The sequence below is a fragment of the Lynx rufus genome, unplaced genomic scaffold (genome assembly GCF_022079265.1).
Source record: "Lynx rufus isolate CCGP_SWC_20201006 ecotype Redwood Valley unplaced genomic scaffold, mLynRuf1.p SCAF_25, whole genome shotgun sequence".
Lineage (NCBI taxonomy): Eukaryota > Metazoa > Chordata > Mammalia > Carnivora > Felidae > Lynx > Lynx rufus.
In genome coordinates this window covers 3,661,854-3,676,912 of record NW_025814840.1, presented here as the reverse complement: position 1 = coordinate 3,676,912, position 15,059 = coordinate 3,661,854, and the positions used below count along the sequence as shown (strand labels likewise).

The following is a 15,059-nucleotide window of genomic DNA, read 5'->3' as shown; positions in this document are numbered from 1 at the left end:
GTCTGTGCCCATGCGTCTTCAGGGACAGGGGCTTTTCCACCTGTTTGTGCCCTATATACGGGATTACACAATTGTCAGGTCCAAACCTCATCTTTTTGGCTTATAATTCTGGATTCTGGAACCCGTTCATACTAACGTGCATCCACCAACCACACCTTCCACATCTGACCTACTGTACTCAAATACTGGCATTTCTGAGCCACTGCCACAAATAACACAGTGTGCCCAAACAGGCTTTTGTACTAGAATCCATTAGAAAACTAGATGGCATTATTTCAAGAAGCATTAAAAAAATTTTTTTAATTATTAACTAACAGTGGAGTAACGAGAAAAGTATAATCCCCTCCACTTTTGTCAGAATTATTTTACTATATCTTCCAAGAGGAATAGCTTAAAATTACTAGAAATTTAAGTGAACATCTTCTCTTTGTTTTTATGATTTTAGAGCTTGTTAACATTTTTTAAAAAATTATTTTTATTTTTCCAGTTATATCTCTAGATGTAGCCAGCATCTAGATGTAGCCAGCATTATCGGCATTCCTCCAAAAAATAACCATTCTGATTGGATTAGTTATTCCAGTTTTTGAACTTTATATAAATGGGCTTAGGAAAATTTTTTTTTTGTCTGAATTCATTTGCTCAGATTATATATATATATATATATATATATATATATATATATATATATTTAAGTTTATTTATTCTTTTGACAGAGACAGAGCAGGGGAGGAGCAGAGAGAGAGGGAGAGAGAGAATCCCAAGCAGGTCTCCCACTGTCAGCATGGAGCCCAATGCAGGGCTTCATCTCCTGAACCACAAGATCATGACCTGAGTGGAAATCAAGAGCTGGACGTTTAACCGACTGAGCCACCCAGGCGCCCCGTCACAGTAAATTTCTGAGATCCATCTGTGTCGTTGTCAGAGTTTATTTGTTTTCATTGCTTTATAGAATTCCGTTGTACAAATATACATTGAATGCATGTAAGTTGTTGGGCATGCATGTTGTTTTCTTTTTTTTTATTTTTTTTTTAAATTTTTTTTTTTCAACGTTTATTTATTTTTGCGACAGAGAGAGACAGAGCATGAACGGGGGAGGGGCAGAGAGAGAGGGAGACACAGAATCGGAAACAGGCTCCAGGCTCTGAGCCATCAGCCCAGAGCCCGACGCGGGGCTCGAACTCACGGACCGTGAGATCGTGACCTGGCTGAAGTCGGACGCTTAACCGACTGCGCCACCCAGGCGCCCCATGCATGTTGTTTTCAACTGTTAGAAATTACAATAATGAACGTACCTACAAAAAGTGAACTTCTTGTAAATATCTTTTACGAGCAAATGTGTGCATTTCTCTGGGTCAAAACCTAGGAATGGAAGTTCTGAGTCAGGGGTTACATATATGCTCACACTTAACAGACAACGTCAAATGTTCCCCTGAAAGCTTCACTAATTTATACCCCATCAGCAACCCCTGTGAACTCCAGCTGTTGCAAAATTTGGTTTCATCTGTCTTAGTTTAGCCATTCTGATGAACATGCAGTGGCCTCCTGTGGTTTATTCTGTAATTCCCTAGTAGTTAATAAAATCGAATGCCTCTTTATATACATATATTTTGCCACTTTCTATATTTTCTTTATGCAGGGCTCATTCCAATCTTATTCCTATCTTTTTAATCTTGGGTGTTTCATTTTGTTTTGTTTTGAATCATCATTTTGCTGGGGTTCTTTCTACACTCTGGATCGGAGATCTTTGATACTAGTGTGTAACATAAATTGGGGTCCTTGGCTTTGGGTGGTAATAAAGTCTTTCAAATTACTGTGAACCTCATTGACTCTGTCTTTTTACAGATTGCTGGGATAAGAGGCCATGGCTGCCTAGGGGAAAAAATCCTGGGAGCAAATAAAATAAAGTGCTATAAAAAATAGGTATATTTACAAAAACTAGTGTAGCTACTACATAAAGTTTCAGCATCTACTTGACAGGAACTTCTAGTGTAAAGTTTAATTATATCTATGCATGAAAATGCAATTTTGTGAAATCAGACATTTCTGTGCCTGTTTTTGAAAAAAAAAATTAGAAATCCTTCGGCACTTCTCAGATGTATAATGAACGAACCAAAGTGAATTACGTTCTCTTTACGCACATAATCTTGCTTTAGGTCTGCTGGTTTTCATTAATGAAAATTCATTAAAACTACTAGGGAGAGTCATCCATTTTTTATGGCTTATTTAGACCAATGTTTTCTTCATAATACATATTAGACAAATCTAATATTTCACTCTTCTTACTGACAATATTAATAGGCAACTCAAAATTAAGATGTATTTAGAGATATGAATAAAGTTTTTTAAAAGATGGTTTATCATTTTTTATTGTTTTTTAAAAAATGTTTATTTTTTGAGAGAGAGAGAGAGAGAAAGAGACAGAGCATGAGCATGGGAGGGGCAGAGAAAGAGGGAGACACAGAATCTGAAGCAGGCTCCAGGCTCTGAGCTGCCAGCCGGGAGCCCAACGCGGGGCTCGAACTCACGAACCGCGAGATTATGACCTGAGCCGAGACTGGATGCTTAACTGACTGAGCCACCCAGGCGCAAATCATTTTTGCTTAGATTGGTATTTTAGTTCTTCTTTGTGGGGTCATTATAGCACAAAGTTTAAATGTTTAAGGTTTAAGAAATCACAGGACATTTTCAGACAAAAGTAATTCTTACTTGCCTCCATTATCTCTGCAATTGTGTTTTGCAGTGCAGTCCTCTCTTTCACAAGGATTCTGAGATTTTTAAGCTGAGTGTCAACCCTCCTAGCAGGTGATGGAAGATATGGTCCTTGACACATAATACAGGAGCACACACACACACGATCATCACTGTTCCACGACATACAAACTCTCCTACAGGAAAATGTGAGCTTGACTCAAAAGATAATATTCCAAATCCACACCCTGGATTGTTATGCATTTAAACATCTTGAAAGAGGGGCGCCTGGGTGGCTCAGTCGGTCAAGCTGCCGACTTCAGCCAGGTCACGATCTCGCGGTCCGTGAGTTCGAGCCCCGCGTCAGGCTCTGGGCTGATGGCTCAGAGCCTGGAGCCTGTTTCCGATTCTGTGTCTCCCTCTCTCTCTGCCCCTCCCCCGTTCATGCTCTGTCTCTCTCTGTCCCAAAATTAAATAAACGTTGAAAAAAAAATTAAAAAAAAAATTAAAAAAAAACAAAAAAACAAAAAAAAAACATCTGAAAGACATGCAGGCATTAAATACATTTCAAATCCCAGGAGAGTGTGATCAGACTTTAAAACATATGACCCACCAATGAATTTAGGAAAGGCAAAATGATTTGGCCATTCACTGAGTAAAGCACTTCCCTTTCATGTATCATGTCCAAAGGCTTAAGACCCATAAAAATTCCTCAGACTCTCTACTTTTAAGGAAATTTCTTTCCTTAAAAAAAAAAAAAAAAAAAAAAAAAAAAAAAAAAACTTGCCCTGAATAAAAAGCTTTTTACCTAGTTTTAAAGACTCAAACTTTCCTCATTCTTCAGATACTTTATAGCTTGGAAAAAATAGTTCCCTTTCAATTTTAAACAATGGAAATCAAGACAATTCTTAATTATCTTACTATAACTTAATTAAGTTATATTCAAACCAACAAGTGTAAATTAAGTTACTACTATGTGATTGAGAAGATTTTAGATCTCCCTTCAGTCATAATAGAAAGACTGACCTGTATAGAGAAGAAGAGAGAGTAAAACTTACATGTGAAAATCATTTTATCTGGTCACTCCATTTGTGGCAAAGGAAAGTCTTGGTCTCGTACATTTATTCTAATAGCAACAGAACTATAATTTTATATAAGGACAGATGTGATGTATCAGAAACTGGCCATGACACTTAACGTGTCAACTTTTACAAGGGAAAAGGGAAGGCTTGGACTCTTAGAAACCGAGTATTCAGCGATCCTTTGTTTGCACAGACCCCACAGAATTCCCAAACTCCGTAAGATACAGTAACATAAACACAGTTAAAGGGAAGGATAACAGAGAGCAAGAGCCATAGTATCTCAAGGAAACCAGAGAGAAAGCACACCCCCTGTCCATGGCATTCACCTTTTAAAGTTGCTCAAGATGAATCAGGTGTTTGACTTTCAGTCTCCAGCAGACAAACCAAAATGAAAACATCTTTAACTACAACATAATCCGAGACCCACATAACAGAAGTACACCAGTTGTGAGGAAAATGCAATTTTCTTGACATTTGGTTTCCCCACTGGAGTTAAATGGAAAACTATGATTGAAGCATGAGATTCATAAAGATATTATCAAATCGAAGCTCCCAATTTTGACAGAAGGAACATTCCCAGGGAAACAAGAGGTCATGTAAATCTCGGTGTTGTAAATCAAACCCAAGAAAGTTTAACAGAAAGACTCTTTCTACTTAATTGAAAATTGATCATTTGTTCACATATTTCACGGAATGCCTTGGTTTAGTGGGCTAAAAGACATGGCTAGATGTAAAAACAAAATTTGGACAAGCATCAGTTTGAGGTGGTAAGCACCGTATAAGGTCATTAAATTTGTGGGGAAGCATGACATTTGAGTTACAGGAGAGAAAACAGGCACATAGATACATAATTACAATATAATGTGTCTGAGTTCTAAGGTAGATACATAGTAACTCAGTTACAGGGCCACGGCCCTCAGGCACCTATGTGCTTGTACTTTGTTCAAGGTACAAACCATTCCAGGTCAGATGCATGTCGGTGAGTACGATCTCCTAACACCCCTGTCTGGAAGCACTAAGTGTCTGCATAAAGCCGTGTCTCCCAGAGTTGGCAAAGGGGAATCAAAATCTCGCTTTCTGAGGCCTTCACGTAGACCTCTTGTTTACATCTCCATTGTACAGAGCGAGTAGGGAGAAAATTGTCATAAAAGGATCCACTAACTTCAAGGGAAATAAACCACAAAAACTGTGAGACACAGCTGATGCTTTGGATTTCAGGAATCCAACCATTTTTCCTTTAAAATGTAGTTCTCTCAGGGTACTGGGCATTTTCCCCCCATGCCATTATTTTCCTAGGGCAAGTAACATACGACTATCCGAAATGGTTAGAGTTTAATTTTTTAATGTTTATTTATTTTTGAGAGCGAGCGAGCGAGCGAGAGAGAGAGCGCAGGCAGGGAAGGGGCACAGAATCTGAATCAGGCTCCAGGCTCCGTGCTGACAGCTCAGAGCCTGACATGGGGCTCGAACCCACAGACTGCAAGATCATGACCTGAGCCAAAGTCGGATGCTTAACTGACTGAGCCACCAAGGGGCCCCAGAAGTGGTTAAAGATTTTAAAAGGCACCTAGTGCTAAAGCAACATTTGCATAAGAGGAGACTGGCCTGAGATCAAGTGTGAGGCCCCACAGAGACTTAATTTCTGGGACTGAATCCAAGTGATTGGACTCCCCGCCCACTACTGTTCCATCCAGGACGCAGGAGAGCATGTCTGGGAGGGTCTGCTGTGCATCCTGGCCTCATACTGACTCTCTGACCACCTTGGGCAGGTTGCAGATCACTCCTGTGCCTGTGTGTCCTCTTCCATAAATTGAGAATAATAAAAGAATCCCATGGGGTTTCCCAGGGAATGACCGAGTTAACTTCCGAGTGTCGTGGAAACGTGAGATACAGGATAGCTATTTGTACCATTCTGGACGTGAGTCGGGCCTAGTAAAAGATGCTGCCCTGGGGACTCACACTAAACCCTCACGAATGTGCTGGAGTTGTTTTTCCTCAGACCCGTGTGAGCAGGCACAGGGCTGGGGACCAGGAGCCCTCAGAAGCCCCGGCCCAGCTCCAAGCAAATCTTATCGCTCCTGCACTGCTAACCTTGAACACTTCCACACACTAGGCCGCTGAGGAAATCCGCATCCTTCAGACGTGCCCTTGGCCTTTGTCCCTCAACAGCATCACTCCGCTATGTATTCTTGCCACGTCTCATGCTTATTTAGAAAAATGTAATAGAGAATTAGGGACTGACAGAGAGGACTGTTTCTCTTTTGATGCTGTTTCAAAATAGTATTTTCTTTTAGTCCACAACTTTCTTAAATCTGCCTTCTCTAACAACTCAAAGATGCAATGTTCATAGTCTTTTCGACACTCAGTAGACATCAAGTCAACATTTTAATTCAATTTTTCTGACACTGAGTTTTTCTGAACTTCAGTTCGTAGACAGAAGGCCTAATCCTTATGGCATGAACTTCTGGAAAATATCCTCATAATGCAGAGAGTTTTTTTGTAAATCATATTTAACCTCTCCTTGTATTTGCATTAAATCGGGCTCTGGGTTGCCGTTAAGACGACATGTGGTAAACTGGAAAAATTAGTTAATAAATTGAGAGGTGTTTCTGAAACGAGAGCTGATGTGTTCCTTTCACAGAGGGACTTGTAATTCACAGAGGTCATCTCAATGCCAAGAGCAATTAGTTGTCTTGTTAATTGCCTCCTGATTTTTCATAGAAACTTCCTATGCTCTGTTATTTCTGCCAACGTTGTACTTCTGCCACATTCCACTCCTCGCTTTCCAGGGGAAGCGTGTGGTGTGCAGGGCACAAGGAAAGTCCTGGAAAAAGGTCAACTCAAGTGAATCCTGCCTTCACTGGCTGATGCGGGCTCAGTGGTTCTTGGAAAGTTACTAGACCTCACTAATTGCCGTTTTCCCCAACAATACAATAAAGAATAATTGCACCTACCATACAGGTAGGAGTTTTATATCTTTGTTTGTATTGTTTGTATTTGTTTATTTTTTAATGTTTTATTTTTGAGAGACAAAGACAGAGAGAGAGAACACCAATGAGTGGGGAAGGGGCAGAGAGAGAGGGAGGCACAGAATCCGAAGCAGGCTCCAGGCTCTGAGCTGTCAGCACAGAGCCGGATGTAGGGTTTGAACTCACGAACCGCGAGATAATTGACCTGAGCCGAAGTCGGACACTTAACCGACTGAGCCACCCAGTTCTTGGGCATGCTTGTTATTATTGAAATAAATTCTACTGGCTAAAATATGTAAAGATTTTTTTTTACAGTTCTCAGAAAAATAATAAGGAGAAACAGATGGCAGTTATTGTTATTAATAAGGAGGACTCATAGATTAACACTTCCCAAAGTACAAACAGGAACAAAAAAGTTAGTGTTCAAAAGTCCAGCTTAATCTTACTGACCTCACATGGGATGTTACGAGTCATATGGCAAATACTCATGAATTTTTTTCAACCTTGCTTTTATTGGCTGAATAGTTGCTTTTGAACAGTTTTTTTTTTCTATATTCTGGACACTGTTTATTTGACTTAAAAATATATATGTAGCAAAATATTTGCTTGCAGCTAATTGCTTTTTTTAAATCATTATAGCATCTCCGTCATAGTGGTCTGTTAGTCTGATGTAAGCAAATGTATCAGTCATTTTTTATTACCAGACGACATTTTAGTAAGTGATATTCAACGAACACCCTTGCCCCAAACATGGGGCTTTTGCAACAGAGAAGGTGCTAGAGATTCTGACGCATAGCCCTGCAGGTGGGAGTGTCACTTCCACAGGGCTGCAGCCAGGACTGACAGCAGGACGATGTGTAGGAGAATAAAATGTTAAGACCCATAGTTACATAATCAATTCAGATTAGTAGACTACCACATATCTTTGGTTCCCAGTCTAAGATTCACATGCACATCAACCTGGGATGCATACCACAGGAGAATAACGGTTTCGAAAGGAACAGTTTTCATATTCTGCCAACACTGGAGATGCCCCCTTTCCTTTGGGATTTTTCTTTTACTGTGCTGAAATATCCATCATTAAATTCACCATTCTAACCATCTGTTCAGCGTCTAAATCAGTTACCTTAAGCCCATTTACATTATTGTGCGACTGTTACCACCGTTCCTGTGTGGCACTTTTTCTTCTTCCCAAATTGGAACTCTGAAACCACTGAGCACTAATTACCCCACTCCCCTCTCTCTGCTGCCCTCCCCCCCCATGAATGGGACGATTCTGGGAACCCCGCACAGTGCAAGTATACCTTTGCCTGTTTGTTTCTTGCGTATTTCACTTGGCGTATGGTCTTCAGGGTTTATCCATGATGTAGCATATGTCAACATTTCCTTCTTTTCTAAGACTGAATAAAATTCCACTGTTTGTACCTCATTATGCCCATCGTTCCGCCTGCCAATGGATACATAGATTGCTCCCACCTCTTAGCTATTATGAATAATAATAATAATGCTAGGAACAATAGGGAACCAGCTTGCCTCCTTGCTTTCAGTTCTTGTGGGTATAAACTAAAGGTGATACTTTTAACTGATGCTAATTCTTGTATTAAAGACTGAAGAGAGAAATTACTATTGATTTCCTTCTCCCTCTCCCTGCAATTAGAATAACGATCGCTTGTGACCAATGGAAATCAATTTGGTAGAGTCAGTTGTGACGGAGATATTGACGTTAAACCAGAGTAAATGTGGTGGGATACTCCCAAATTAATACTTTTGTTCTGTGTCCTTTTGACACAATCTAGGAAGTACTTTACCATGACATGAACATTCAAACTTCTTGAGCCAGGGACCAAATAAAGCCTTATTTATTTACTTTTTCGGTCTAGTTACTGGAATGTTAACTCTGTAAGGGCAGAAGGGAGTCTGTTTTGTTTGCCTCTGTATTTTCCACACACCAGGAATACAATACAGATTTTCTTAAAAAAAGTGAACTTTGAACCAGTCTGTAAGCATATTAGATATGCCACTTCAGAGCATATATACACAGCTTTCTTTTATTATCACTTACACAGCACAAATTGTGTCAATAATGTTCTCATTGTATTGCCTTTACCTTACATGTTTTAGTAACGCCCTTAATCCACTATCCGTATTTTAAGCTAGTAAGTATATTCAATTTACCAGTATACTTTATTTTTTTAAATGTTTATTTATTTATTTTTGAGAGAGAGAGCGAGAGCGAGTGTGAATGGGAGAGGGGCAGAGAGAGGGGAGACACCGATTCCAAAGTGGGCTCCAGGCTCTGAGCTGTCAGCACACAGCCCAGCACGGGGCTGGAACCCATGACTTGTGAGTTCATGACCTGAGCTGAAGTCAGACACTTAACCAACTGAGCCACCCAGACGTCCCTAAAATTTTTGTTAATGTTTTTTTATTTTTGAGAGAGAGAGAGAGAGGAGAGAGAGAGAATAAACAGGGGAAAGGCAGAGAGAGGGGGAGACACAGAATCCAAAGCAGGCTCCAGGCTCCGGGCAGTCAGCACAGAGCCCGACGCGGGACTCGAACTCACGGACCGTGAGATCATGACCTGAGCCCAAGTCAGACGCTCCACTGACTGAGCCAAAGGCACCCTGATTTACCAGTACATTTTATTTTATTTATTTATTTTTTTTTATTTTTTTTTTTAAATTTTTTTTTTTAACGTTTATTTATTTATTTTTGGGACAGAGAGAGACAGAGCATGAATGGGGGAGGGGCAGAGAGAGAGAGGGAGACACAGAATCGGAAACAGGCTCCAGGCTCTGAGCCATCAGCCCAGAGCCTGACGCGGGGCTCGAACTCACGGACCGCGAGATCGTGACCTGGCTGAAGTCGGACGCCCAACCGACTGCGCCACCCAGGCGCCCCTACCAGTACATTTTAAAGTCTCATCTTACTTAGTCAATTCTACAATACGTCTCCTCTTTCCCTTCCTATAATACACAATTTTTTAAAATTGAAACTGTATTATTATGCATTTCCCGATGAACTAAAGGAAATGAACTTGCACGTGGAGTAGATGCAGTGTTGCTGCCCCCTGTTTCATAGACAGTGGTGTGAAAGCCTCCTTCCCAGTCGTGGGCTGCTTCCCTGTTTGCTAGGTGGTCTCTCCATCAAACCCCGGAGCCTGGCGGACCCAGAATCTTGCTGTTTCCAGTAAGATTTTTGCTGCTCTACTTGTGACTTGAAAAGAAGTGCTCAGCTCACTCCCACTCTGATTAAATTGGGAAAGGAGAAGATTCCAGGCGTCAAGGCTAAAGGCAGCTCTTGGAAGGGTCCACCAGCTAAGATTTATCACTCCCACCACCTCCCGAGCTCCTGCCTCCAATCACTGTTCCAGGGAGCGCATTCTCCTTTTGGGGTTTGGCTCCCTGTGCTTCCTCTGCTGAGACTCTCCGCCCCATTTAAGCTTCACTTTGAGAAAATGTAACCATCCCCGGGGGCCACTCAAATTCTTCATCCTCCGGGGAGCGCTCAGCTCCTTCACCAAGTGAAATGTCTCCTGCTCTGAGTCCACAGGGCAATTTGTGCTTTCCTAGATGGCTTGATTATCACAGCACATATTTGTGTCAATACAGTGTTAAAGTCCCTGTCCCTCCTTCTCTCTCTCTTCCCCTTTCTCCCCTTCTGCCCCCCTTTTCTCCCTCCCTTAGTCTCCCTCCCCTTCCTCTTTCCATCTCCCTTTACCTCCCTCTCTCTCCCTCTCTCTCTTCCTTCTCTCTCTCTCTGCATCTGCAACAGCCTTGCCATATTAAACAAGCCCCCCCCCATCATAAAATCTCTAAAAAGATGAGAGTTAAAGATGAATTCTTGATTTCTGATAGCACAGTACATGGGGGAGGGATGGGGACCTGTTAGGAACAAAACCTCAGGACCAATCTTGATTTCCTCTAATGCCCCACACATAATCCATCAGCAAAGCCTTTTGGCTGTCTTTGACTCCCTTGTTACCACTGCCCCAGCCTACCACTGTGGTTCAGTCCACTTTCAAGTCTCTCCTGGAAAGTCATGTGTTGGCCTGTCTACTCTTGTTTGAAAACACTGCTAACCACCCCCACTCCAACCTGCCCAACATCCAGGATAATCCTTTTATACTGGATTATGTCATGCCTCTGAACAAAACAGTTCAAAGACTTCCTTTCTAACACATCTAGGAGAACCCCCATATTCTAGTCCTGGGCTATGTTTCCAATCTCCTCTCCAACCAGCCTTCCAGCCATGCTGACCTCTCAGTCCATCTAGCTTTAGGGACCTGACAGCGTAATGAGCAGAATGCATCTTACCTAGAAATCCACACGTCATGCCCTTGACCACATGACCACATGACTATAATTAAGCTATTAAATAGCTACTGATTTTATTAATCATTTGTTTCTTACACCAGTTTTTCCATATTACTAAGGTGTTAACTTTGATTTTATTTGTTTGATTGTTTTTTTGAACTGCTGTATGTCAATTTCTAGGACATTACATAAGGACATAAGTATTCAAAAAATATTGACTAAGTGAACAGAATCAGTCAACAGTTCTTGGGACTAAAGTGTAAAATACAATAAAAATAAACTCTTTGGAGTTGCTTTGTACTTGCAAATCATAATGTGGTTTAGACATGATGAGAACAACCCTTTCGTGGACCACTTTGAATTATAAGTGGTGATTCCCATCAGGGGTCAGTGTATGAAGGAGCTATTTCGCAGGCACAATACATGTGCACATTTGCTTGGTTGACTTTTCCTCCTTCATACTTGGTGTGCAGAACATGGAAAAACTATATGTAAGAAGAGTTCTAATCATATGGTTCTGGTACACAAAGAAAAAGGCAACTGATCATGAGTGGGATTTGCTCAGGAAAATTTAGGTTTTCTGTGTACACATTAATAGTTTTTAAAAATATATTCCTAAAATACTTTCAGAAAAATAACTATAATTAAGCATCTAAAATGCACTAGCCTGCAAACTTTTCTCCCTGTGTAGTACAGTATCTATCAATTTATTTTTCAGTAATAAAATTAGTACAACTTTATGTACTGCTGGCCATTTACAAAATCTTTCAACATCTTTGATGATAACTAAGTGGAGAAAAGTGAAAAAATTATCAGCGTTAATCTTGGATATTGTGCTTTTTAAAAATTCAAAGTAGATTTGCTATTTTTTCTGACATATCTGAGTTTTCTTTAACTTTTAGTAAAGTGTAAAATTAGTAGTCCTGTGTTTAATCACGATTTTAAATTTTAGAATAATATTGCAGAAAAAATAATTTATTAAATTATTTCTTCTTTTTAAAAATTTTTTGAGGTTTATTTATTTTTGAAAGAGAGAGACAGACCCCGAGCAGGGCAGGGACAGAGAGAGAGAGGGAGACAGAATCCGAAGCAGGCTCCAGGCTCTGAACTGTCAGCACAGAGCCCAACGCAGGGCTCAAACCCACAAAGTGCAAGATCCATGACCTGAGCCAAAGTCAGACACTCAACCAACTGAGCCATCCAGGTGACCATACATTATTATTTCTTCTACTAGGAAATGGCAATTTTATATTTACCACTAGAAACTCCATTCTGCAATCTTTGGGGCTATCCTGAATTAAACCTATTGAATGCCTGTATGGAGGCATAAAAATCTACTAGGAGACATACATTTTACTGATTTAATATCTTTTTCAATGTAAATTAAAAAAAATTTTTTTTTCAATGTATTTATTTTTGAGACAGAGACAGAGCATGAGTGGGGGAGGGCAGAGAGAGAGGGAGACAGAGAATCAGAAGCAGGCTCCAGGCTCAGAGCTGTCAGCACAGAGCCCCATGCGGGGCTCGAACTCATGAACTCAAGATCATGGTCTGAGCCGATGTCTCTCGCTCAACTGACTGAGACACCCAGATGCCCCTCAGTGTAAATTATCATAAGTAATTTTTCCTGTTTTTGTAGTAAAAATAAAACATAAAAGTTCCATAGTATGAGCCTCGTAATTAATCGGTATTTAGCTTGGCTACTTAAACTCATGTATCTCCGAGTTTCAGACTTTTGTTTAAACCACATGAATACTGAGTACTTACTCAGTTAATGCAAACTGCATGGTTACAGTTTACCTGTAATCTGAGCTCTTTACCTGAGCTCTGTGTCTTAATAAAAGTCCTCCTACCTTAACTCTGAGCACAGAAGTAAACATTCTTGCATCTTCAGACACACCTCCAATGTAGAATTTTTTCTGAAACACTGGGGGATGATCATTTTCATCCTGAATTTCAATATACACTTTAGCCGTATTGCCTGGAGGATAAGAAATAATATATTTTTAATTGGTGGCTATTTACTAGAAAACAATTTCACTGGAGTAAATACTTATTGTATTTTTTTTTTTGACTGAAACAATGGAAATGGCTTATATCAGAAAGTCATTCCCAAATGGCAAGTCTAATACCCCGAGTTCCACAGAGGACACTGAAAATGTTGCTTCCAGCATAATAATGTGAAGTTGCTATTTCTTTTAATTACAATGTCTTGGTAATTCATTTTACTTGATTTAATAGGCACTAAAGTATTGTGTTCTACTAACTTCAGTGAAACAATTCAACTGTTCATGTTCACAAACACTTCACATACACTACCAATGACACCAAAGTGACAAATTTATAAACACCTTATGAAATAATATAAACTGACATAAACTAAAACAATATTTTTTTATTCTTAAGTGTAAAACTAGCAACGATAGTCTCTCAGTTTAATAATGTACAATATGTATATATTTTTAATTTTAGGGTTGAAAGTAACCAATAGTTGAGGAGGGGAGCCAAGATGGGGGAACAGCATGGAAGTTTTTTGTGTGTCTCACGTCCATGAAATATAGCCAGACCAACACTAGACCATCCTGCACACCTAGAAAACTGACTGGAGGATTAACACAACAATCTGTACAACCTGAACGAAAGAAGTCAGCAGGTACGCGGTGCGGACAGGTGAATTTGGGGAGCGAAGCCGCGAAACGTAGGGAACAGCTTTTGAGGGCGGAGAGAGGTGGGGGGCGTGGGGGTCGGGGAGAATACGAAAAAAGCACCCCTCCACAAAAGCAGCTGGAGAGAAAGTGGAAAATTGGAAACAGCCGCAGGGACTGAACTAAAAAGGGAGAAAGGAGAGGGTTTCAATTCCATTAAGACTGTAAACAAGGGGGACGCAAAGGCTGCAACTCCGCAGCTCCCTACCTGGCGGTGCTCTGATGGGAAGGGTGAATCCCCAGGAGCAGGGTGGGGTCCGGGAGGTTCTCGGGCCGCAGGGGGAAAAGCGGTTCCACTGCTGGAAGGACATTTGCTGGAGACTGTTGAAGCCCCCTGGTCCCAGCAGACCCCAGAAAATGGCCACATTCGCTGGGGCTGGAACGAGCACCCTCGTTAAGGGTGAAGCCTGGTGCCAGATAGGTGTTGTGAGTTTCCATCATCCCTGAAACGCCGCTGCTACACTATCTCGCGAATTTTTCTGGGGCGGGCTGGCACCCGGCCACAGTCTCGGGCACCGGCAGCAGCAGGGTCCCGCAAGCGTTCCCGGGTGCAGCCGACACTCGGCCATTGCTCCTTTGGCCATTGCTGGGTGAGACCCTCTCGCAGAGGGCAGAACGGGTCAAAGCCGCGGTCCTTCAGAAGTAAGGGGCCGGGGAAAATAGCCGCGTCTGAGACAGAACTCAGGAGAGAGGTACTGCCCGGGGCCTGGTCACGGACAGTGAGAAAGCGGGGCGGGGCCGAGGGCTGAAGACGGAGAACAGACCAGGTAGGTGGCTGACGCCATTTGCACCTCTGCCGCGCATGCGCATACGCACCCAAGAGCGCCGCAACACTCCACCCCAGAAGGCGAGCAGCGCCACCTGGTGGAGGACGGAGCCGTTACACTGAGCCCCGCCCACCTGGGCCAACCTCCCTCCTTGAACACAAGTCTCACCGGCGGCTTAGTTTATGGACTATAAAGCGCTTCAGAGTCTGACTTCTGGGGAAAACGAGTCATGTCAGTCCTATTTCAATCTCTTAGCAGGTCCATGTATTCAATTTTCTTTCTTTTTTTTCTCTTTCACACTTCTTTTTCTTGAATACAGAAAGAGAAAATTTCATTCTTATTTTTAATTTTTATTAAATATTTTTCTTTAATTTTTATTACTATATTTTTTAATTTTGTGTAAATTTTTTCAAATTCTATTTTACTTCCATCATTTTGTTTTAGTCTACATCAGTGTATTCACCTTTTCAAATTTTCAAATGATTTTCTTCTTTTTTCTTTTTCTTTTTTCTCTTTTACATTTCTTTTCTTT

At 41.1% G+C, this 15,059-nt stretch overlaps 1 protein-coding gene across 17 annotated transcripts in view; it reads right to left on the bottom strand.

The window, feature by feature from the left end:
* PCDH15 (protocadherin related 15) overlaps window positions 1–15,059 on the bottom strand; it is a 789,181-nt gene that overhangs the window by 84,590 nt on the left and 689,532 nt on the right. For all 17 annotated transcript variants that reach the window (XM_047088664.1, XM_047088665.1, XM_047088662.1 and 14 more), the window contains one exon: window positions 12,909–13,036. In XM_047088664.1, coding sequence (XP_046944620.1) covers window positions 12,909–13,036 — 128 coding nt within the window. The remainder of the gene's footprint in view (window positions 1–12,908; window positions 13,037–15,059) is intronic.